Source organism: Euprymna scolopes, chromosome 33 (genome assembly GCF_053919585.1).
Source record: "Euprymna scolopes isolate OS-2025 chromosome 33, ASM5391958v1, whole genome shotgun sequence".
Lineage (NCBI taxonomy): Eukaryota > Metazoa > Mollusca > Cephalopoda > Sepiida > Sepiolidae > Euprymna > Euprymna scolopes.
Window position 1 is genome coordinate 75,026,554 of NC_136514.1, and position 24,722 is coordinate 75,051,275.

Consider the following 24,722-nt stretch of genomic DNA (forward strand, 5'->3'; position numbering starts at 1 on the left):
ATAATACAGTTTATCCTCATGTACTCATAAAATTTGATTTACTTAGTTACAAATAAAACGGCATTATGTGATTTTTGGAATATGACATTTTCATTCCATCACAGGTGTGTATATTATATAGATGTTTTTAAAAATTTGTCTTTTAATACAGGAGGAATTCTGGACATGCGCCACAGAAAATAGAAAGGAGGGGTGGCTTTTAAAGCACCTTTAATATTGGGAAAGTCTACACCTGTCCCAAGTATTTTATTAAAATACTTTTGAAGTGTTAAGAGCCGAGGGAAACGAGAAGTTTTTTTCAAAGGATTTAGAATAAGATTAAAACTTAAAAAATGGAAACGCAGAAATCTGATTATGCAAACTATAAGACAAAACATGAATGATGGAATTGATAGAAGGAGAAAAGCAGAAACAAAAGAAAGTTCAAAATATTTTGCTTGTTTTATAACTTATGTTTGGTAAACTCAATATAAAAAAAAATTTTTAATGCAATAAAAAAATTGCTCCAGAGCATAAATTTAAAAAAAAAAAAAAAAAATTTATAAAAGATAATTTATTATGGTTTAAAAAAAATGTCACATTAAAATATAATAAGAAATAAGTAAAATAAAACAAGAATTTCAAATGAAAATAAAACCAACAAAGAAAAATATCCCTTGCTGTTATTAGTGTGGAAAATAAAAATGGAAATAATTTTGAAGTAAAAAATATGAGTAGACGACAAAAAAAAAAAAAAAGATAATTCCAACTTTTACTGGATTTTGTACAAAACACAAATGTCTTCATATTAATATAAAATTAGAAAACAGGAATCATAAGAAATGACCAAATTAAGGATTTCCAATGAAAATAAAATCCAAGAAAAATGTCCCCTCGCATGGAAAATAAATATGGAAATAATAATTTTAAAACGTAAAAAACTATGAGTAAATGCAGAAAAAGAAAATGTTATCCAAATTTCCACTATTAATGTTTCATGCTAAAAATAATTATGTCTTGATACGAATATAAAATTAGAAAATAGCAATTTAGGACCATTCTAGATACCCATCCTGTAGGAAAGTGTGTGTGTGTGTAAGGGGGAGCTGGGAGATACCATAGATTTATCAATTCTATCTTCCGTCAGATGAGAAATCAGAAGCGATTTTTGTCTCATCTCGAGTGCCCCTTTTTCAGGAGTTGAAAAACACACACACAAAAAAAAAAAAAAAAAGGTGCTTGTGCAGTATAATTGTATTTCAAAAAAAATCAATTTTAGGTTAAAAAAAAAAAAAAAAAAAAAAAACATAAAAAAGTTACATTCTTACATGATATAAAAATGATCAAGTACATCTGTTAAATTTTTTTTTTTTACATACACACAAAACTAACGTCAGGTATTTTCTATCTTGAATGGTAGATTACAATTATTTTATAGCATAATAAAATACGATAAGACTGCATAAATAAAGTTTATTTTTACTTGTAATTATTTTTCTACTCAATCATTTTTCATAACTTTTACTCATTTTCAATATTACACGTAATAAGTGTTTTTACGTAAATGCATTTATTTTTTTTAAATCATATACTGCACAAGCACCAAAAATAACCTCATGTCTAGCATTGACCTTATAGGGAGGCAAGTCCTTTCTGATAAGGATTTGGAGAATAAAAAAAAAACTTTTAAAAATAACTGTCCATACTCAGTTGTAACCAGGCATGTATTTAATTGAAATTTGTTTGACCTTTTCTCAAAATTAAGTCAATTTTGTTTCTATTTTTTTAAGGTTAAAAAAAAAAAAAACGTGATGTCTTAGCTGATGTTTCCATCGACCGACTGGAAGTTCGGAACTTTGAAATTAAGCGTAGTCAATCGAAAAGAAGACAATGACTTGTTAAAATGTTGCCGAAAAAAAAAAAAAAATCGACCCCTACTTGTACAAAACTGCTCAGTTGAGGGTGAAGGAATGAATATTTTGGGCCAATTTTTCGATATTTGTCGTCCAAAGGACAGAGCTTTCAATCGATACCGATTTCGTCAGGATCTGTTGCCTCTGTCGAAAGTTTTTGCGGGATATACAAACATGCACACACATTTTGCCTATATATATATATATATATATATATATATATATAGAGAGAGAGAGAGAGAGAGAGAGAGATAACATGTTGCTATTACCCCCCCCCCAAAAAAAAAAGAAAACACTGACAAATTCAATTTAAATATTAATTGTTGTTGATATTATCGATAATCAAAACTGACTTTATTATTACAGACATAAAGTTGGATATAAAAATCAATTAAAATAAATACAAAAACAGCAAGAAACTATTATACATCAGGCAAATAATATTTCATTTTAGTTTGGAAAATAAAATCTATCCGATGAGAAAAAGAAGACAAATATCTTGACAATAGATACAATATAAGTCAAACATGCTAAAATAAAAATGGAATTTTAGAAATTTTCATACAAAATGCTTAAGAATAATTGGTAGTTCTGCAGATTATTGCAATTTAAAACAAATGCATTTCAGCTAAAAAAAAAAAAAAACTAAAACATATCAAACGTGACATGTGGAAATTAATATAAATTCAAAAACATTATTCAGATCTAGTTTTTACAAACAAAATCACTTGTACTGCTAGTCCAACATTTTGTATTTTGAAATAATAGATTTTAATGGAAAGCAAGGGAGATAAGTTAGGAGAGTTTGTTCATACAAAATTGGTCGCAAAGAACTGTTCCAGATTAAAACATAATAAACTCAATAATTCGATAAATTTTTTTTTTTTTTTTTTTTTTTTTACAAAGGCATCACCACATTATCAAGGCCCAGAGGCCACTCAAGGATAAGGGTTAAAGAGTGTACAGTAGAAATTGGTCAATATAGTAATCATTAGTAATGAAAATTTTGTAAATTTAATAACTTATATGGAACGGCTCATCAAGAACTTATTTACTTTAGACTTGAACACAACCATATTGTAGTCAGCCGGAAAGCAGGAAAACGGAAGACAATTCCACAGGCGTGCAGTTCTAAGAAAGAAGCTTTGTTCATGGAATCTACGTTTAGGTTTAGGCACAGATAAAGAGTGGGGGGAATTATTGATAGTGTTTACAGCTAGACGAGTGTTTCTTGTGAAAGTTTGGCGAGGGGGGACCATAGATTGAAGCTCAGTTGAACACTTTCCATGAAAATAACGATACATCAGAGACAAACTCGCAACATCTCTTCTGTGAGATAGAGGTTGCAAGGAGGAGAAAAGGACATCTCCTACGAGGCTACGAAGTCTATTTTGAAAATTGTAACTAATTTTCTATTTGATCATTTTTCATATTTTTTTAACTCATCCTAATTTCACCATGACTCGTAAGTACATAATAGTGTAATCATATTGTACGATTTCTAGCATAGCGATTAAATATTTCACAGCTATTACAAGGCTGATTAAAACAAACAAAAGTCTTTGTCGTCAAATTGAGTTGTCTCTCTTGCTTTTTAAAACATCCTAAAACATAGTGGATCTGTCTCACTTCCTTATAAAATTTAATTTTCTTAGGTAAAAAAAAAAAAAAAAAAAAATACTCTAATGTAAAGTTGTGTGATTTTTGGATATAACATTTTCATTCCATAACGTATTTCATAAAGAGTTTTCTGTATTTTTTTTTTAACTAGGTTGAATTCTGTATAAGCATCATGGTTTCATACACCAATTAATCTGAACTTTTAAATTTTGCACAAAAACAAATGAAGGAGTTTTTTTGTTTTGTTTTTTTTTTTAAATAATTTTAAATTAAAATAATTGTCATTTTCAGAAACAAAATCTGAATTTTCTTGAAAAATTTTCAGGATAAATCTTGAGAAAATCAAAATAAACGAGACAAGAGTGACAGACACATAAATCCTTTCAAATTAACATCGCAGATTAAAAAATAAATAAAAACACCCCCTTTATTTTTGTCAATTTAAAAAAAAAAATAAAATTCCAAGTAATATTAAAAAAAAAAAAAAAAAAAAATCAATCATTAATCAATTATAAATCAAGTGCTAAAAAATCCAATTTACCGAAGAAAAAAAAAGATTATGCCACTTTCATTGTAGAAAACGCTGAGTAAATTTACTTTTAATGCAAATGTTTAAAAGCCACAAATAGGAGTTAATTTTTTTACATTAATCCACCCTCAGTAGTTGACCAAAAATATAATGCAAAAAAATATTGGTAATGATAGGGGATTTATAAACATTTTTAAATACATTTTTCGAGTTGGATTAAACTCAAATCGAAAATACTCATATTTAGCTAATAAAAGTGATAACAAATGTAGTAAAAAAAAAAAAAAAAAAAAAAAAAACACTGAAAACATTCAAAACAACATAGAAATTTACTCCAATTTATTTTTTTGTTTTTTCTGTTTCAAATAGCAAACATTTGTTATTTCGGCAGTTTATGGACCATGCAGAAAGAATAACTTTATTATCTAGGAACCCATTCTTAACATGGGGAAGGGGGACTTAACTATTCCGTACTTACACCTAACAATTTAATAAACAAAAGATACAGTAAAAAATTAAATGTAACTTGAAAATCCTCTCTAAAAAAAATAGTAGTTCATAAACTGCGAAAGTACTAAACAGATAAAAATACGAAAATGTAGTCACCCTAAAAAGAAGAATCAGCATTCTTTTTAAGTGGTAGCAGTAAAGCCCCCCCACCCCACTCTACAATTATTTACATGTTTTAATTATTTTTTTATTGAATGATTTAAAAAATTAATATTAAAAACTTAATTCACTATACGTCGATCACACCAAATAAAATTTCTCCCAACAATGGAAAAAGATTAAATTTAATTTTTACATAGTAGCTTTTATTTATTAAATATTAAGTTAAATTACAGAATAGTTAAAGCCCCACCATCATGTTATCAACAAGTTTCTAAATGATAATCTTATTTCAGCACGATAAAAAGTGATAAAAATGAATCAGACGTCACCTGGGATTGAACCTAAAAAGTTAATGTCTTTAGTTCATATCTTATCCACCGAGTTAAATTTAAGAGTCATGTGAAGACGTTAGAAATTAATATACTTAACATAAGGAAAGTCTGAAGACAACTACGCATGCACAAGACGGATGACAGCATTAAAGATAAGATTTAACCTGACTCCCACCAGATTCTAACATTTTCTACCCAAAGGAATTAATATTTTTTTCTGAATTTTACATATTATATATCAAAGACATTACTGATGAAGACAATACTAAGCTCATGGGTCTTTGTTTCGCTAAAAGTCAAAACATACTAAACAAACCCACATACAAACATTTGCCATTAATATAATAGATTACAAAAACAAAAGATATATACATAACAGAAAAAAAATAATATGAATTAAAAAAAAAAAAAAAAGTAGAATAATAATAAATGTCAATAAAAATTGTTGAAAGATTTTTAGTTCTTGTTTTGTTCATTGCCCAAATTACATGCATGGAGTATTATTCCTATGTCTGGGCTGGTGCATCTATCATTAGTTTCTCACTCTTAGACAGGGTTAAAAAAAAAAAAAAAAAAAGAAATTCTAAAATCGAATAGGTTACACACTATTGGCCAAATTTCAACGTCCATCCCAACAAACCTAACAAACAGCAAGACCCCGTTCCTTCACTATTGAAATCCCTAGATGTCGGAAAGCCTTCTTCTCTCGGACTGCTAGACTTTGGAATTCCCTTTGTGTTTCCCTGACTACACAAGTTTAAATGAACTGTGAACAGACATCTCGCTGCTCAACTCCCCAGAGTCCATAGTTAGACAGGATTCCAAATAGTAGCCCCTTTCATCCAAATGGCAATATGCATATTTGGAGCGAAAAAAAAAAAAAGATGGCAACTTTACGCAAAATCTTGTGAAAAAACTAATAAACCATTTTTGAGAAAATCAGAAAGACAAAGGAATGACAAGCAATCACAGACATGGAAGTTTTTTCAGATTAACAGGAGAAAAAAAAAATTAATAATATGAATTCAACTTTTAAAAAAATAAGGTAGAAAAAAATCCAGACAATATAAAAAAATAAAATAAAATAATAATTTGAAAGATTTATTGGATTAGCAGATCCATTGTGATTAATTAATTATGAGAAAAGATTTATTTTATCTTGTTGAAAGAAATTAAAAAAAAAAAATCCCAATTGTAATAATTACAAAAATAAAAAATAGTAAAACATCCGTAATAACAAATAATACCTTAAAAAATTATACAAAATTGCAACAATAAAAAATAAAGCAAGCAGATAAAAAGAAAAAAAGGAATTGCATTCTAAAAACCAGCGTTAAAAAAAAAAAAGATTGAATTTACATATCAACATAAACACTTGTAGACATTTAGGAAAGAAAAAAGACATCAATAAAGTAAAAAAAAAAAAAAAATCATAAAAATATGTAAAAAGTTATTTTTCTTGTTGGTAAATTATAAAAACAGAAAATGAAAATCCCATGTATATTATTTTGGCAAAAACTGTTTCTACTAAAAAGGTAGAAATAATATATGGAAGAAGTTTATAAAAATAAAAGTAACAGTTCATACTTTGAAATAAAAACTAATTTGAAATTGTATTGATATTAATTTAGTTTTTTTAAACAATTTTTATTTTATCAAAACCTCTGAATATTTTTGTTTCAATATTTGGATATGTGTACAATAAAAGTGTTTAAAAAAAGTCAAAAACTATAACTGTTTTCATCGATTTTGTTTTGTAAATTGCCAGGATACATTATTTAAAAGAGGAATAAAAAATTTTTTTTTAAATATTTTGCGTTTCCCAATATAACAATCCTCAGTAACTACAGTAAATATGATCATCTTATTTCATTTTATGTAGATACGTTTTAGTGAAAACTAGTTTGTTTTGATTTTCATTGGGGAGTGAGGGGGGGGGGTGTAATTATTATTTGTATTCACAAGACTTCAGATGATGTGACCAGCAACCATCTTCAGTTATATCTTTTGAACTTGGGAATCTTTCCATTTAAAAGTTTGTATCGACAGTGGTTCACAAGATGCATCCAAAGATGAAAGATGACATTGCTCAAAACATTGTGAATATAATGTAACATGTTCAAGTAAATTAACAAAATTTCTCTTCAACAACATTGCAATGATTCCTTTTCAATAATACTGCAATGACCACTAACAAATTTCAGCTCCAACATCTCTCTCAGCTGTCAAAAATGTCATTGCTCATCTTTCTTATAGTTGTTCTCTCTGTATGCAAATGAATGTCAGCTATAAAAAAAAAAAAAAACCTAGCTACACACACAAGATATTTTCTTCCTCTGAAAATCAAACGTCAAATGTGTGAAACAGTCCACATGCTTTAAAGCTGGCAAGCCTTCATTTTGATCTCCATTCTTACAATAGGTAAAATTTAATCTTCCTTTATATTAAAAAAAAAAAAACATATATAGCAATACAGTTGAAGACAATAGTTTAAATAATTCAAAAACAAATTATTAATCCTCATCACAAAACTTCCAAAGGTAGTTTGTATTTTAAACTAAGATGTTCAATTTTTTCACATTTTTAAAAATAACTGCCTATCAGGTTCTATTAGCAAACTATAAAAACAAATCTCTATATATAAAAGCGAAAATGTTTGTGTGTGTGTGTGCGTTTTCGTGTATGCCCGAGAAAGGCTTTTTTCCAAGAAGCGATCGGTCAGCTCACAACTTTTTAAAACTTTTTATATCACGTTGAAATCATAATATCTGCGAGTTAACAATGGGGGTCACCTGTCTATTTAATTTGCCCAACTTTCAAAAGTTAAATATTCAACAGTTTTCGATCGCCGCATGTGGATTCGAGTTTTTCGTATACAAAAAAGAAACGAACAGACCCGCAGTAAATAAAATACTGCCACGCACTGAAAGTTGATCTCACTAAGTCGTCAAGTATGGGCACCTGCCAATTCTTAATCTTACCAAAATAAATTCAAACATGTTTCTGTTAAACGTCACACGTTTTTTTTTTTTTCACACTTTATTATTTTCCAACTGCGCATCAAGGCTTCGGGTTCAATCCTTCCTACATACCTACCAAAATTTTTTTTTTTTTTTAAACAAACACCCGGCAAGAATTTTTGTTTTGATTTACCTAAAAACACACACACCCGGGCAACGCTGGGTACCCCCTGCTAGTATTACATAAAGGGCAATTGTCTATGATATTATGTCATGTTTAAAAGTAAAACTATGAAACAAATATCCATAAAATTGATATTTTCTTGATCAACATTGCCCGGAATAAATAATACCTAAAATTTATTCTTTGATACTAAACTGGTGCAAATTTCATCAGGGTAGGGTCGATTTTCCAGGGAGATAGAATGGGCTGGATGGAGAAAAAAGAGAGAGTGGGTAGAAGGGGAGGAAATGGGGGAGGTGAAAGAGAGAAGTAGAAGTTTTAACAGAAATATGTTAAACTTTTGCCCTAAGTAACAGTAGCCCTGATAGTTTGAGATGAATAGCAAACTGACTTGTTTTCACTAAAACTTAATATCTTACTTTTCTAAAATAAAAATAAATAAATAAATAAATTTTTAAAAAAAAGTTTTCATAGCAAAAAAATATCATATCTATTGCAGTTACTGGGGAATTATTATCATAAGTAGCATAAAATATTTTTATTCTGAAAAATGAATGAATTTAATATTTATATACCATCCCATCCCAAACTAGATCACAATAAGAATATAAAATTCATTAATAAAAACACAAAAAGACAAGAAAAAACAATATAAAAAACACAATATATATATATATATATGAAAAAGACTTGTGCATTAATTACATGAAAAATAATTAAAAAATATAGAAAAAAATCATGGAGACAAAAATAGACAGTTTTTTCAAATAATTATAACGGCTGTATCAAATAAAACATTTGTAACAAAAATATTTTTTTAATATAATTTATGAGAAAAAATGTTTTCTTTTTTCTGATGAAAAATCTTTCATTTGTAAAACAAAAAAAAAATACACTATGGATTAAACGAACTTGAAAATATATTGTAATAATTTTTTTTTAAAAGCTGATAAGCAAAAGGCTATCTGTTTAACATGAATAGTTTGATTTCACAAAGTCAATAATAGGTAAATCACAAGTTATCTTCCCTTGTTCATCATTATATGAACTCTACAACTTATCACATTTATGGGGGGGAAAAAAAACAAAAATACTTTGATATTTTTGAAACCATGCAATTTCACCTAGGGGGAAAAAAACCTTCTAAGGGGCAAATCAAATTTTTCGAAGCATTACCAATACTTGATTCATGTTGATTTTAGTAGATTTAAAAAATCCAATGACAAATTTCTAATTTGATAAAAAAGTTTTTTTTAAGTTGTTATACCATATCATTAATGGTAGGTGGTCTGATATGTTGCATTAATTTCATTAACCAGGATAACCCAAATAAAAACTTTCAAACATTCAAGGATTTGAAACATGTCAGAAAGAAATAGAAAGAAAAAAGAGAGAGTGAGTTTTTAGACAAGAACTAAAAAGGAAAAATTATCTGTTTCTTAAAAAAAAATTTTTTTTTTTAAATTAAAAAAAAAAAAAAAAAAAAGCAGCAAATTTCAATCAAAAAGCTGAGAATTCAGATATATATGAGAGGCCCCAGCAGAAATCTGCTATTCTGGATGGATTAAGAAAAAAAAGTAAGATTTTTGTCCAGAATTCCCACCACAGTAAAAAAAAAAAATTCTGCACAATGTACACACCCATGACAAACAGAATATATAATTTTAAAATCACGTAAAGCGATCAGTTTTATTTTTATAAAGAAAATCGTTTTTAAGCGATTACTGGGAATTCAGACATTATAATAAAAAATTTTCCAAGTTTGAATTATTGCTGAGCTGTTTTTCTTTTTTTTTTTTTTTATTACATTTTCACCCCAAACAAGGCATATTGCCACTTTGATGTAGGGGGCTACTGTCAGGGACATAAGCTACAAGGATATTATGTAGGGAGTTGGGCAGCAAGATGTCTGTTCATATTACACTTGAACTTCTGCACGTTAGTACAGTTGGGGAACCAGGGACCCGGAAGGGTGTTCCAAAGTCTAACAGTTCTGGGGAAGAAACTATTGGAGTAGAAAGCTCTCTTACATCTAGGGATCTCTACTGAGTAAGGGTGGGATTTAGCTGCTAGTCGGGGGTATTTACGTCGAGGGGATACAAGTGCTTGCAGTTCATCAGAGCATTCACCATTAAAATACTTGTAGAACAAGTAGAGAGATGCAACATTCCGTCAATAGGATGGTTATCTCTGCTTGTTTCTTGAAATTGTTTTCAAACTGATTGGCAAGACAGTCACTGCTCCGTTACTTATAAAATTCAATTTTCTCATTTAAAAATACAACTACTTGATCAATTCACGTGATTTTAAGAATATATTTTGGTTTTTCACAGATATTTTTAAAAAAATTTTATTTTAATATAGATGGAATTCTGGATAAATAAAAGCAAATAATTCATACCCCTTATAATAACATATGTACCACGATTTGTACACTGTGATCAAATTTCACACCCATCAAAAAATGTCTTTTAATTAGATCTGATCATCAAAGGAAAGATTGAGAAAAATCTGCTGTTGTGTGAAAATTCTGAATTTACCCATTTTAAAATTGTACAAAAATTGAATGCTGTTGTAGGTTGACTTAGTTTTAAAAAACATACTAGTTACACTTTTATATTTTAATACACATTAAATTGTTACCATTGTAAATAAGTTCCGCTTTAATAATTGAAAATAATATTTAGCTGACAATTAGGTTTTAATATTATAAATCCTAATAGTTATTATTTCAAGAGAATTATTAATAGAAAACTATACAAAATAAAGAAAACTGGAGTTGCCTCACTTTCCGAGAATATATCTAATACTATTTTTAATTAACTAAAAGAAAGCTTTAAAATGTGTGTATATATTTATATATATAAAAATAAAAACTTTTTTCATACCTCAAAATAGTTTTCAAAAAGCAAACAAGGTATAGAATGAGTTGTCTACCCCTGCAATCATTAATATTCAATTTAAGTAAATAAAATTAACTTCTGGGAATTTTTTTTGTGCGTATGCGTTGGGGTAAAATGAAAAGTTTAGATATTTAACAAAAAACAAATATAGTTTTATTAGTTTCGCACATGCATAGTCAGATAATTTATGCAACTTTAAAACATCATGAACAGACAATGAGTCCTTTCCAAGTAATATCGGAGATTAAAAGAAATATTTGACACCAGATATTTATTTGAACTATTTTAAAACTAAGATATATGACGCTCCCTTCCCAAAAATCAACCATGAAATTGTTAATAAAATTCAATCTTTTCTGCAATTCAAACATATTTAGTAGGAAATAAAATTCAGCTGACTTGTCCACCAAGTTTCAGTTATGAATAGCCAACAGTCTTTGTTTCATTATCATTCAATGATAAGTACACCTGAACAGGAGATGCAAAATTGTTGATAACTCTCGACTCACTCCTCTCTTTGCATGGTTCTGATTTAGGCCATCATAGTCCACTTCAGTTCAACAATAGTCTAGAGATTGTTTTGATAGAATTTATCTTTAAGATAGCTTCACAGATATAAATCAGGGTGGTTGGGAAAAATGAGTGTGAAGCTCATTTAGGACCATACCTACTGAGGAGACAATCACCAAAGTGCCCCTCATATTTCATATCACTGACTGGCGATAAAACAAAGAATGTTTGACATGCATGATTGAAACTGGACAAGTTAAAAAATGTGGTTGGATTGTACAATGGATTGTGAATTTTATTAATGACTATAGTTGGCATTTGGGGAGAAAGAAATTATTTATCTCTCTTCCACAGTGGGATGATGTGATAGCAGGGTCGGAAAGTGGGATTGAAGAGCCAGCGCCCTAGAGGTAGAGTACTCTAACTTTCAAAAAATTCCTGAGCAGCCCTATTGGTAGGGAATTAGCAATAACCCCTTCTCAAGGGGAGAAGATAAAGTTTAGGAGAATGGACCTCCTAGAACTGAACAGGATTAGCAAATATACCACAGTCAACAGGGAAAAGATCATTTCAATAATGGCCTATAGCCTGTTGACTTTGGTGAAAAAAAAACTTTAATAATCAAAAATCCAAGATTAAAGATGGAAAAACAAACTAGATAAAAAAAACACACAATTAAGAAAAAATTATTTGCTTGTAAAAGTGTTTGTAACTATTCAGAAATAGAGTTAAACAGATAGCCATATGGCAAGTGTATGAATTACATAATTTGTTAAAAAATATATAATTTAACACGAATAAAATAAAAAAAAGTCATTTCTTTTTATATATTTAATTAAAAAATCTTCATTTGATAGCAGCGTAAAAAAAAAAGTAATTTTATGGTAAAAAATGATTTGAGAAAAGCTTACTCAGTGGTGAACCAGTGGATGATCTGATTGCGGTTCTTTGAGATGGCACAGACGGTTTAGCAACAGCGGTGGCCACAGCGGGAGGAACGACCCTGCGTTGGGATGTGTTATTGCTGAGTGAAGAATTATCAGAGAGGGTCACCAACGTTCTTCGAATTCCTGTTGAAACAGGAGAGCTATAATCTTGGAAATCCGGACACAACTTTTTGGGTGGTGGACCACCCATTCTTTGGGGCTGAGGAAGTTGGGGTAATTTATTTAAGTCCCTGTTTATAAAATAAAAATGAAATGCCAAACATTTCCATTTAAAAACATCCTCAAAAGATGAATGCTTTTAAATGGGTGAGGAAAAAGAAAACGTTTTTACTATTAATATTAAGAATAAAAGAAACTTTTAAAGTCGATAATTAACATATCTAGAAAAAATGAAGTTGGAAAAATTTTAAAAAAAAATTCTACTGAAAGCTACCACAATAAAATTCATCCATTTAATTTTTTTTTCAGAAAAAAAATTTTTTTTTTTTACTTGTTCTAAAAATCTTTCAAAAAATTAAATGAAAGCTTACTATCAGAATAAATATTTAAAAACAAAAGTAAAATGTTTAAAATACACAAAAATATAAAAATTGATCAAAAAATAAAATATAAAAATTGATCAAAAAATTAAATGCATAAAAAATTGATTAAAAAATTAAATGCATAAAAAATTGATAAAAAATTAAATGCATAAAAAATTGATAAAAAAATTAAATGCATAAAAAATTGATAAAAAAATTAAATGCATAAAAAATTGATAAAAAAATTAAATGCATAAAAAATTGATAAAAAAATTAAATGCATAAAAAATTGATAAAAAAATTAAATGCATAAAAAATTGATAAAAGAAAAGAAAATGAAAAAGCAGTCAACACTGAAAACCGAAAATTAAAACAACTTATTTGTAAAATCGGATTAAATTATCCAAGAAAAAATATTAAATTGTGATACTCGAGAACGAACCAGGGTGTTTTTTGTTTTACTCAATATTTATAGTTAAAAAAAATTGTAGCATGAAAAAAAAAATTTGTAGCATGAAAAAAAAAAAATTGTAGCATGAAAAAAAAAATTTGTAGCATGAAAAAAAAAATTTAGTTAATAGATGAGGATATGTAGATAGTTAAATTTTTGTACCAATATTTGGCATAAATGGAGAAAAAAAACTTTCATAAAAATGTATGGGGAGAGACAAAAAAGCACTTTCTCTGATGATGGATAATTTACTATCTGAAAATAACCAGAAAAAATCAAATAAAGTTTGAAAAAGAAAATAAAAAAAATCTAACGATTTTCAATAAAAATAATTGCATTTTAGACATGGTTTCAAAGCATTTTGTTTGTTCAAAGAAAGAAAAAGGGTAGCAATTAAAGTCATTTTCTTTTTAGCATTCATTTGAAATTCATCAATGCCAGACTGTCATGAAAGAAGCGAAAAAAGAAAGAATGAACCAAACAAAGCAAAGGAATAACTTTTGCTCATTCATCTCACACATTAATTTCTAATGTATCACAACACTGATATTTTATTATCCAAAATTAATAAAGAAATTTGTTAAAAAAAAGTGTAACAATTTTAATAAATTTGCATCTAAAAAGTCCAAAAGCATTCTTTTTGTCTATTCAAAATTTCAATTATCTTTTTGTCTATTCAAAATTTCAATTATCTTTTTGTCTGTTCAAAATTTCAAATATCTTTTTGTCTGTTCAAAATTTCAATTATCTTTTTGTCTATTCAAAATTTCAAATATCTTTTTGTCTATTCAAAATTTCAATTATCTTTTTGTCTATTCAAAATTTCAATTATCTTTTTGTCTATTCAAAATTTCAATTATCTTTTTGTCTATTCAAAATTTCAAATATATTTTTGTCTATTCAAAATTTTAAATATCTTTTTGTCTATTCAAAATTTCAATTATCTTTTTGTCTATTCAAAATTTCAATTATCTTTTTGTCTATTCAAAATTTCAATTATCTTTTTGTCTATTCAAAATTTCAATTATCTTTTTGTCTATTCAAAATTTCAAATATCTTTTTGTCTATTCAAAATTTCAAATATCTTTTTGTCTATTCAAAATTTCAATTATCTTTTTGTCTATTCAAAATTTCAAATATCTTTTTGTCTATTCAAAATTTCAAATATCTTTTTGTCTATTCAAAATTTCAATTATCTTTTTGTCTATTCAAAATTTCAATTATCTTTTTGTCTATTCAAAATTTCAATTATCTTTTTGTCTATTCAAAATTTCAAATATCTTAAAAAATGTAAAAGCTTTTGAACAATTTAACTTTTTGTTTATGACTTGAAACTTGCAAAAAAATTTTAAATGATAAAAGAAAATATTAACAAGGGATTCAGAGTTTCGAGTATGAGTACAAAAAAGTCATCATTCATTCTGGAATGCATTTCAAATGATAAATTTGCTGAAATTTATGTTGATTTCGGTATAATCCCTTCCCTCTAATCAAGGTTTAGTGCTGTTTTTTACCACAACCCAAAAATTAAATACTATAATTTGTAATAAAAAAAAGAATAATAAAAAAAGAAGGTTCTTGTCCAGAATTCTCCCTATATTAAAAATAAAGAAAAATTTGTAATGTACCCATAACGAAACAAAAATATCATATTACAAAAATCACGTAAATCAACCAATTAGTTTTATTTTTTAGTAAGAAAATCAAATTTTATGAGTATCAGAAGACTCATTTTGAAGAAAAAAAATCTCAAAGAATAAAATCAAAGGGAAATAACTCAACAATAATTCAAAACTTGCAAGATTTATACTAATCGGTTAAAAATGATTTTCTTTATAAAAGAAAAAAATAACTACTTTATCAATTGTTAGTCGCGTGCAAGCGACTCTAAGTTAGTCCATCAGTCGGTCGGTCTGTCTGTAACACTTTTGTGCTTGGCCTTTTTGTTTAAGATCAAAGGTCTGTTGTTAATAGATGCTGTTTTTAGCCTTTTGGCCAAGATGGGTTCGAAGGGAATTGTCCTTGAAGTGTCGGGCGGAGACGTGTGCAACATACGTCTTTCCGCTCATCCTTTACCGTCTGTCTGTACTTCCCCTCCCTGCAAATGACGAATCAGCTTACAGGAGCACCTCAACACACTCTTGTGAAACAAAGGTAAGCAGTATGTTTGCAGAGAGGTCTGTGTTCGAAATCCGAGCAAGGGAGGCTTGGGAGTGCCCGATCTCCTGTGTCACAAGCACGCAGAGAGGTTGGCCTTCCTGACCCATTCGTTGTATGTAGACATTCCATGGGTCACTGCAGTTGGAAACTCGTTTTCCAATCTCACACCCAACCCCTCGGTCGAAGCTCGGCAAAAACCGAGGGGGTAACAAACATTCTACACCGAACTTAGAGTGTTGCTGGGGACCAGTGTCCTCAAACAGTCTAGGAACAGGCTTTATCGGGAGCTAGTGGGGCGTAGCACAAAGGAACTGCTAGTGAAACAGACGGGGATGTTGTTAGAGGAGGTTCGCTCCCAGTGGAGTTGGGCTCTGGGACGGGACTTTCTTACAAACTCAGAATTTTCCCTTACCTGGAGACTTGTCCGGAACGCACTGCCGCTTCTTGAAGAACTCAATCTGTACAATGAAGAAACCCGAGTCTACTGCCTGCGCTGCAACGAGGATATGAGGGAAACAGCTGGTCATGCCTTTTCCCGCTGCAGCAGGTCAAGACCCTCCTAGGGTACGTCAACGAGGTAACGGCTCGCATCGATGCCAAGCGCTGAACTATTTTGTGGAGAACATTGATCCGCCGCTGCCTAGGGAGAAAAGAATGGTTTTTCTAGCGATACTAGCAGTAGCGAGGATGGTCATATGGATCACACGTCTCAAGCGAGTCCACAAAGGGATATCTGTTCCAGATCGGGATCTGATCATCTACTTTAAACATCTGCCTAAAGTAAAGATCAGATGCGATTGGAAGAGGTTGCCTCAAGTGGGCTTTGATAAGAGGTGGGTGCATGATGCTAGCTTGTGCATCCGATGAGGCACCAAGTTTGAAGTCGCGTTACCACCATAAGCATGACACGCGCGATAAGAATTCTTCCCAATCCCCATTAGGGATCTTCCCGCTTGTTTTCGGTGCCCCGGAAAACAGTAGGTGATCTAACTTTCTAGATTAGCTCAGGGAGGGACCTTACTAACAATGCACTAGGAATTTTATTTTTTGTATATTTTTTCTAGATTCCCCACTCCCCAACACGAACTGTTTTTCTTCCAAATTCAAGAACTTTTTATTTTCCAATGAATTGAACTTTGTTCACACACACACACACACACACACACACACACACACACACACACACACACACACACATTTTAATAAAAAAAAAATTTTTTGCACACCCACACACAGAAATTGTATATATATCCTTTTTTGCAAAAACGCAGGGGTTTTCATTAGTTAGTTTAGATTCCACAGAGTGAATGAAGTATTGTGGTAAATGTTGCCAGTCAAGAGTAAAGTCGCCAAAGACTCCATTTTCACTTTAGTAACAAATACCCTGCAACACCCCCCCTCCCAGATCTTATAGGGCCTCGTGCCTAAATTTGTTTTCTAAATTTGAATTTTACTTTTAATTTATTTTAATTTTACATTAAATTATTTTGATTGTAATTTTCATTTTAACGAAATAAATTATATATGAAGATCAGAGTATAGTATCTGTTCCGGCAGATACTGCAAGCAAAGACCATATGTGGGAGCAATCCCACATATAAGACCTTGGTCAATGTAGGGGCAACCCTTCATACCAATTGTCACTATCCAGCTCCCATTCCCCACCCATCGGGAGCTGGTCCCCTTTCCCCTCGCCCCCCTCTTTCTCTCCACATTAGAAAACGGCCTTGTGCCTAATTTGCTCAGTGGGGAAGCAAATAAATACATACTGCAAGCAAAGACCATATGTGGAGGCAGCCTCACATATAAGATCTTGGTCAATGTAGGGGCAACTCTTCATACCAATTGTCACTATCCAGCTCCCCTACTCCCCAGGGAGTTGGTCCCCATTTCCCCTTCACTCCTCACATTAAAAATAGAGCTTGTGCCTAATTTGCTCGGTAAGGGAACAAATAAATACCCTTTTCTTGGCCTTTTGGCCAAGATCAAAGTGTAGTATCTGTCTTACTACAAGCTGTACTTATGTTTGTAACTTTGTGATATAAAGTGGGGGATAACTTTTCTGTATTAATTTAATGTAAAATGATCACCCACTTTACAACCAGTCAGTCTCAAAGCCATTCAAGTCATTCTCCAGATCATTCAAGTTGTTTTTGAAGGATTCCAGTTATTTTTTAAGCATTCAAGTCATTCTAAAAGTCATTTAATTCATCCTTAAGTTCATTAAAGTCATTTACTTTTTAGTTATTTAAGTCATTTCAGCCCATTTTTCGATCATTTTAGTTTATCTTTAAGAATTTCATGTCAATCCTACATTCACGCATTCATTCATTACATGAGAGCATGCGACTAATGGCTATCGGCCTTGTTACTTTTGGAAGATGATATTTTTTTGTTTTGTTTACGGGTACATACATCAGATTTTTCTTTGCTTTTTGCTTTATAATATAAGAGAAATTCCAAACCAAAAAGCAATATGGTATTATAAGCTCGATGCAAAGAGACATCAATTTAAAGTGAAACTGACAACAAAATTTCTTTATGAATTCATATTTTTGCCATTATTTCGGAATTCATGAAAGTTTATTTTTTTCAATATTCTATCCAAGTGCTATTTTTTATTTAAGTAATTTGGTTCTGGTCCAGAATTACTTTTATATTAAAAAACAAAAATAAAGACAAATATCTATGATATATGACAAAATGAAAATATCATATTCTAAAAATTACGTAAGCTGATCAAGTAAATCATGTTTAAGCGATTAATGCGAATTCAACATTATTTTGCAAGTTTGAATTATTGAATTATCTTTTGTTTTTTTTCCTATTTTCAAAATAGCGGACAATGTGTCATAAAATTTGATTTTATTTAAAAATAAAACTACTTAATAAATTTACGTCATTTTTGGAATATGATAGATTCATTTTTCACGGGTACAGATTTTTCCTCATTTTTGTTTTTTAATATAGGAATTTATGAGTAATTCCTAAAAATATATCTTAAAAAACACATATTCCAATGTTATTGCAGAATAAGGATAACATTTTTTTAAAAGTAACAGGTTTTGTTTTTTTTTTTAAATAAAAGATACAAAAACAAAATATAAAAAATAATTTACCACAAAAATGCTGAAAACAATGAAATAATAAAAAAAGGAAATGTACCCAAGATTGAAGTATGAAAAATGTTACATTTCATGTTATTAAGAATAGCAGTACAATGTTCATGTTATTAAGAATAGCAGTACAATGAATAAGAAAAAAATAAAAATACTTAAATCCAGTGAAGCAGTAAAAATAAAAAATCCATTTAAAACATAAAAAAGCAAAATTTCATCAGAAAAAAAAAAAAAAGAAAAAAATGGAAAGGTGCTTATTTATATAGCATTATATACAAAATATGGCAACTCAAAATCAAACAATAAAACTTATGAATATACTTAACAGTGAAAAAACACCAAAAATTACAGGAAATAAAATTTTAATAAAAAATAATATTTACTCTTTGGAGTCAACAAAACTTCAAGCAACAAAATCATGTAGCATATTTATATCAGAAAGGAGATAATCTATAATTCACTAGCTTGAAAAAAATGCCATTAGGAATTTATGTATTGACCTGACTTGAGACAACATTCACCCGGGATGGGTTGAACTAGCAATACACATGAAAAAATTGAAATAGCTTGAAATATTTCAATATTGGTATGCATAGAAAGAGCTTGATGAGCTAAGAAAGAATCTTTTTAAATTTTTAAAATCTGATTAAAATTAAGGAAGTTATGGCTATTTTTGTGCCTCACACGTTTGGATATTTTTCCCTCTTTAAGACCATATGCGTTTCGTCACATTTTTTACACTACTTTTTCAGTAAAAATGTCATATCTTTGTTAAAACACAAGACTAAGAAATGAAATTTACCATATAAGTGTATTTTTGTACAAGGAATCAGAATATGCAACTGAAAATCTCCCAAAGTTTATGGTTTCCAAATAATCTGCAGTAAATGTGCATAAATATGCAGCAATTCCTTAAAAATGCCATGTATCCATAAACAGAAAAGAAGTTGGAGAACTCAAAGTTGAATTGTAATGTGCTTTATGTACAAAAAACTTAAATCTAAACATAAGACCATTTAAAAATGAATATATTGCAATATTTCTTTGGTATTATTGTAGATTAACACCTTCTGTTTAACCCCACTCAACTCCTTCTGACCACCCCTCCAAAATGTGATTCTACCTTTTTAGGAAATTATGTATAAAATGCCATGAAAAACTTTAATGAAAGATAAACAAATTATTTTAGAATTGAATGTAAAATAATTTCCTATTACAGGTCATTCTAGCATTTTAGGGCAGTTAACTGTTTTTTTTTCTATGGGAAAAAATGCATGTTTTTTTTTTTTTTTAAGATGATTATGTGTAGTTTTAAGAGGGTTTCTATGCAATGAGAATATGGGGAGGGTTGCCATTCGGACTTTGAATTAATTGTAGGGCTAAGGAAAATTATGTGTGAACATACTGAAAACTTGACAGAGACAAAGCTAACAAAAACAATATTAGAGGGGGGAGCGGTTAGTTTCACAAAAATTTAATGTAAAATAATTCATCATTTCCTGGCCGTTCTAGCATTTTAGGACAGTTAACCAATTTATTTTTATGTGTATTTTTCTTTAAGGAAGGATCTATTTTTTGTTTGTTTGTTTTAGATGCTTGTATGTGGCTTACAGAGGTATTTTGTTGGGGGGGGCTTGCCACTCGAACTTAGTGTTATTGTTAGGGTTAAAGAGTGTTTTAGGAGGAGACTTGCCACACATAATTTGTATTAGAGGTGAAGTTAAGAGCTTTTTTTCAAAAAGAGCGTTCAAAAATTTGTTGATTTCTATTTTCGAGGTTGAAGGTGTTAATTCCATAGGCCGTTTATACTACGCTGGAGCAGGTTGTAAAAATATCTTTCGCTTAATAAGTAGAAAAAAAATAACGAAATAAAAAGCTTCCTAATTGTAGTTTGATGTGTTTTCTAACTGCTTTTAAAATTTCAAGAATATTGATATAGATTTTGAGGGTTTGTATTACTATACACATAGATTCAAAAAAGTTGTCAAAAAAACAAATATATAACAAATAAATGTTATCAAAAGCAAGTTACTTTTCTACCTAACTGGATAATTTTTTAGTGTTTTTATTTAATGTAACATGTTTATTCAGCTTGAAAACAGTGTTTACCGATGTTTTGGAAAATTTAAAATGGCGCCCGACTCTCTTGAAACGGTAAGTTTGGGGAAAAGAGTTAAAAATAAAAAAGTAGACAAAATACTGCTAGAAACTCGCTCAATATATGTTACCGTGACATAGGCTGACATATATTCGGTGAGTTTTTAACAGTATTTTGTATAGTTTTTTTTAATTTTTAACTCCTTTTCTCAAACTTACCGTGTCAAAGAGAGTCGGGCCGGGCGCCATTTTTAATTTTCTACGTAAACACTGTATTTTTTTCGAGCTGAATAAACATGTTACATTGAATAAAAACACAAAAAATATATCCAGTTTGGTAGAAAAGTAACTTATCTTGCCTTTGATAACATTTATTTGTTATATATTTGTTTTTTGACAACTTTTTCGAATCTATGTATAAACGAGATTTTGATACTTATTTTGATTTTGAAAAAAAAACATTTGTGGCTGTTCGCAGTAAAACATTGTTTTAATTCGTTGTTCAAAACTAATTTAAAGAATAAAAGTGCATGCAAGCTATATATCTAAAAAAGTTTATTTTGTTTTTTTAACCATGTTTTTAAATTTGACGAGAAATTGCAACAGATTTATAATGCCGAATTGGTTAGGATTGTTGTTATTATATATTCTGAAAACCGAATAGTTCTAAACTAATGTTATTCTGATAACAAAATAGCTCTAATTAAACATAAGAACATTTATATTCATATTTTCATGTTTTTCTTAATTCGTTCTTGAATAAAAATTAAAGAACGCGTGTTTGTTTACAACTGTGCTATCGCTGATTCTACAGGCTGGAGCTGCTGCTGCTGCTGCTGCTTAAACTTCATTTGACCAAATTCGATAATTAGAAACAATTTTTTTTTTCGGGTAGGTCCTTTTAAATTATCAATTACCGCGGTCCTACTCAACATAAAACAATACTTTTAATTGATAAAGATAGTAAAAAGATTGATTTACTTACTACTGGGTGTCCGAAGAATTTTTTTTTCAAAATGTTCAATACTCGTCATATTAAAGTCTTATTTTTAACACGACAAAAAAAGAAATGGTCAAAAATATTTCGGACACTTGACAGTATTAAGATTAACACCTCTTCTAATTGGTTCCCAAATTTCATGACGAAATTCTTCATACAATCACGGTACGGACCTTTAGAAAACAGGGGGGGTCATTACAAAACCTTACCGAAAACGCCATTTTATGACGTTCACATTTTTATCACTTTATTTGCTTAAAACTCTTAAAATATATAATGTACATTCATATTTATTAATTCATTTGAAAGTATAATCATTTCCGAACAAAACAGTAGTAATTTGAAGACTTGAAGTGCTTTGGTTTAAAAAATATGGCTATTTTAGTAGAACTACCTTGAAATCTGTGATTATCCAAAGCGTTTTTTCGTCCGTGTGTATTACTAGTTGAACTGGCTCTTCCCCTAGAACACATGGTTTCCCAGAAAAATGCAGACCATGGATGATGGATTGCAGCAACCAAAATAGTGATGGGGAAGTCAATCCCGGAACTCGTAGCTGTGGATAAGAGCTACGTTCGATGTCTGCTTTGATATTGTGTAACTTCGTCTTCAGCTAACCTTTGGAGCGTCTTCTCCAATCATGGAGTGATTCGTGGATTATGCATGGTAAATTTTTGTATTATTATTAAAATTCTGTATGTTGATTTTCCATAATTTTTGGTGCACACTAATATTTTTCCTTGTTAAGCATATTCGTAGATTTTATTATTTGATATTGAGCTGCCATATTTCATATGCATCTACATATAAATAAGCACCAAAAGAAAAAAAATGGATAAAAAAATAGTAAAATAATGAATGGTACAACTTTTTTAACTGTAAGAATAATAAAAAAAAAAAAAAAAAAATTGCAAATCTGAAACTTTATAGGAAAGAAGAAATATTAAAATATGTAAACATATTAGCAGGAAAATGAAATAAAAAAGAAATTTTGAGATGTTTTTCTCGTGGAAAAAAAAAAAAAAAAAAAAAAAACAATTGAAAATCCATATGAAGGTAAAGTTTAATTTCTTTTAAATTTAATTGATTATTAACTCTGACAATATACCATAATTTCTTTTAAATTTAATTGATTATTAACTGACAATATACCATGAAAAACATTTCTCTGAAGATAAATTATATACAAACATGTAATCCTTTATATATATATATATATATATATATATATATAAGTTCTAAATGTTTTAAGACTAAAAATAAAATATTTTTTCAAAAATCCTCAACACAGATGGAAAGCTATTATAAGCGAATATAATATAACTATCAGAAAAACCCAACACAGATTAATCTCCGTTTCAATATTAATCGTCTCTTTGGGTGTTCAATAGTCTTTAACTCGTCAAAACATAGATTAATTCTCATAGTGTTTTTCTGATTTCTATATAATTTTACTTATTGTTACGTAATCACGTAATTGGATTAAATATTTATAATTATAAACTTGAGTCAAGAATTGTCAATATTTTGTTTTTTATTTCTTTACTTGTAATTGTTGTTAGCGAAGAGGAGAGAGAAATTTGTTTATTTTCATTTAACATCTGCTTGAAAAAAAAAAAAAAAAACATAAAATAAGGGAGAAAGGTTGTGTAAAGAGAGAAAGAAAAGGCAAACAGTCGTTTAGAAGAGAAAGAAAAGATGCTTAAAGGATACGCTTGAATGAGAAAAAAAGAGAGGATGAGTCTACAACAAGAAAAAGAAGGGAGAAGACAACAAAGAAAAGGAAAGAGAAAAAGTGTGGATAAGTATCAGATTGGCAGAGGTGATTGATGGTGAAATGTTGCTGTACCTTTTGGGGCTACAATATACTAGAAAAAAAAAAAGAGGACTACTATAAAGGCGTTAGGAAATATATGTGAAGGAAGAAAAAAAGTGAATCCCACTGTACAAGAGAAGAAATAAATGAAAAAACTTTTTGGCCAGTGACAAGATAAAACTGGATAACTTATAATCCAAAAAGTGCATCAAAAGAAATATGTACTAATATTATCCCACATAAAAAAAAGAAATATAAAAAGAAGTGTGAGTGTATCCCCTTTTTTCTTTCTCTCTCATTGCTCAGTGAAATTGATTAGTAGAATAGATGCCATACTTAGCAAGTTATCTTTTGTTTTATTTTTCTTCCTTTTAGTTTTTCATGCATCTATAATCAATTTCATGGTGTCATCTTTGATATTTTTGCATATGTCCATTATTCAACATTTCTTTTTACTTGTGTCTTGAGAATAGGATAACACATTATGCTTCAGAGTCATTTTGCCATGAATCCTCAGGGAACTTTTTTTTTTATTGATTTGTTGTTGATAATGGTTCATCGGCCTTAACAGAAAAATGTGTTATATATATATATTATATATACCTATGTAAGATTAATGGAAAAGAACACTAGCTGAGGGCTCTATTATTAAAGTCCTGAACTGTCATCTAAGCTTCAGCCTCTGTCCCATCGATGAGATGTTGCATCTCTCTGCCTGTTCTACAAGTATTTTAATCGTGAATGCTCTGACGAACTACAAGCACTTGTACTCTCTCGACGTAAATACCCCCGACAAGCAGCTAAATCCAACCCCTACACACTAGAGATCCCTAGATGTAAGAACGCCTTCTACTCCATTAGTTTCTTCCCCAGAACTGATAGACTTGGAACTCACTTCCGGGATTCTGTTTTCCCAACTGTACTGACATGCAGAAGTTCAAGTGTAATGTGAACAGACATCTTGCTGCCCATCTCCCTTCATAATATCCTTGCAATGTCCCTGATAGCAGCCCCCTACTTCTAAGTGGCATTGTGCCTTGTTTGGGGTGAAAATTGAATAAAAATTTTT

General features: G+C 29.5%; 1 protein-coding gene and 1 pseudogene across 1 annotated transcript in view; one reads left to right on the forward strand and one right to left on the reverse strand.

Moving 5' to 3' along the window:
* LOC145258303 (uncharacterized) overlaps positions 1 to 24,722 on the reverse strand; it is a 70,508-nt gene that overhangs the window by 18,067 nt on the left and 27,719 nt on the right. Inside the window, exon 4 of the mRNA XM_080116350.1 lies at positions 12,454 to 12,719. Coding sequence (XP_079972476.1) covers positions 12,454 to 12,719 — 266 coding nt within the window. The remainder of the gene's footprint in view (positions 1 to 12,453; positions 12,720 to 24,722) is intronic.
* LOC145258545 (U2 spliceosomal RNA) lies at positions 17,580 to 17,716 on the forward strand (annotated as a pseudogene).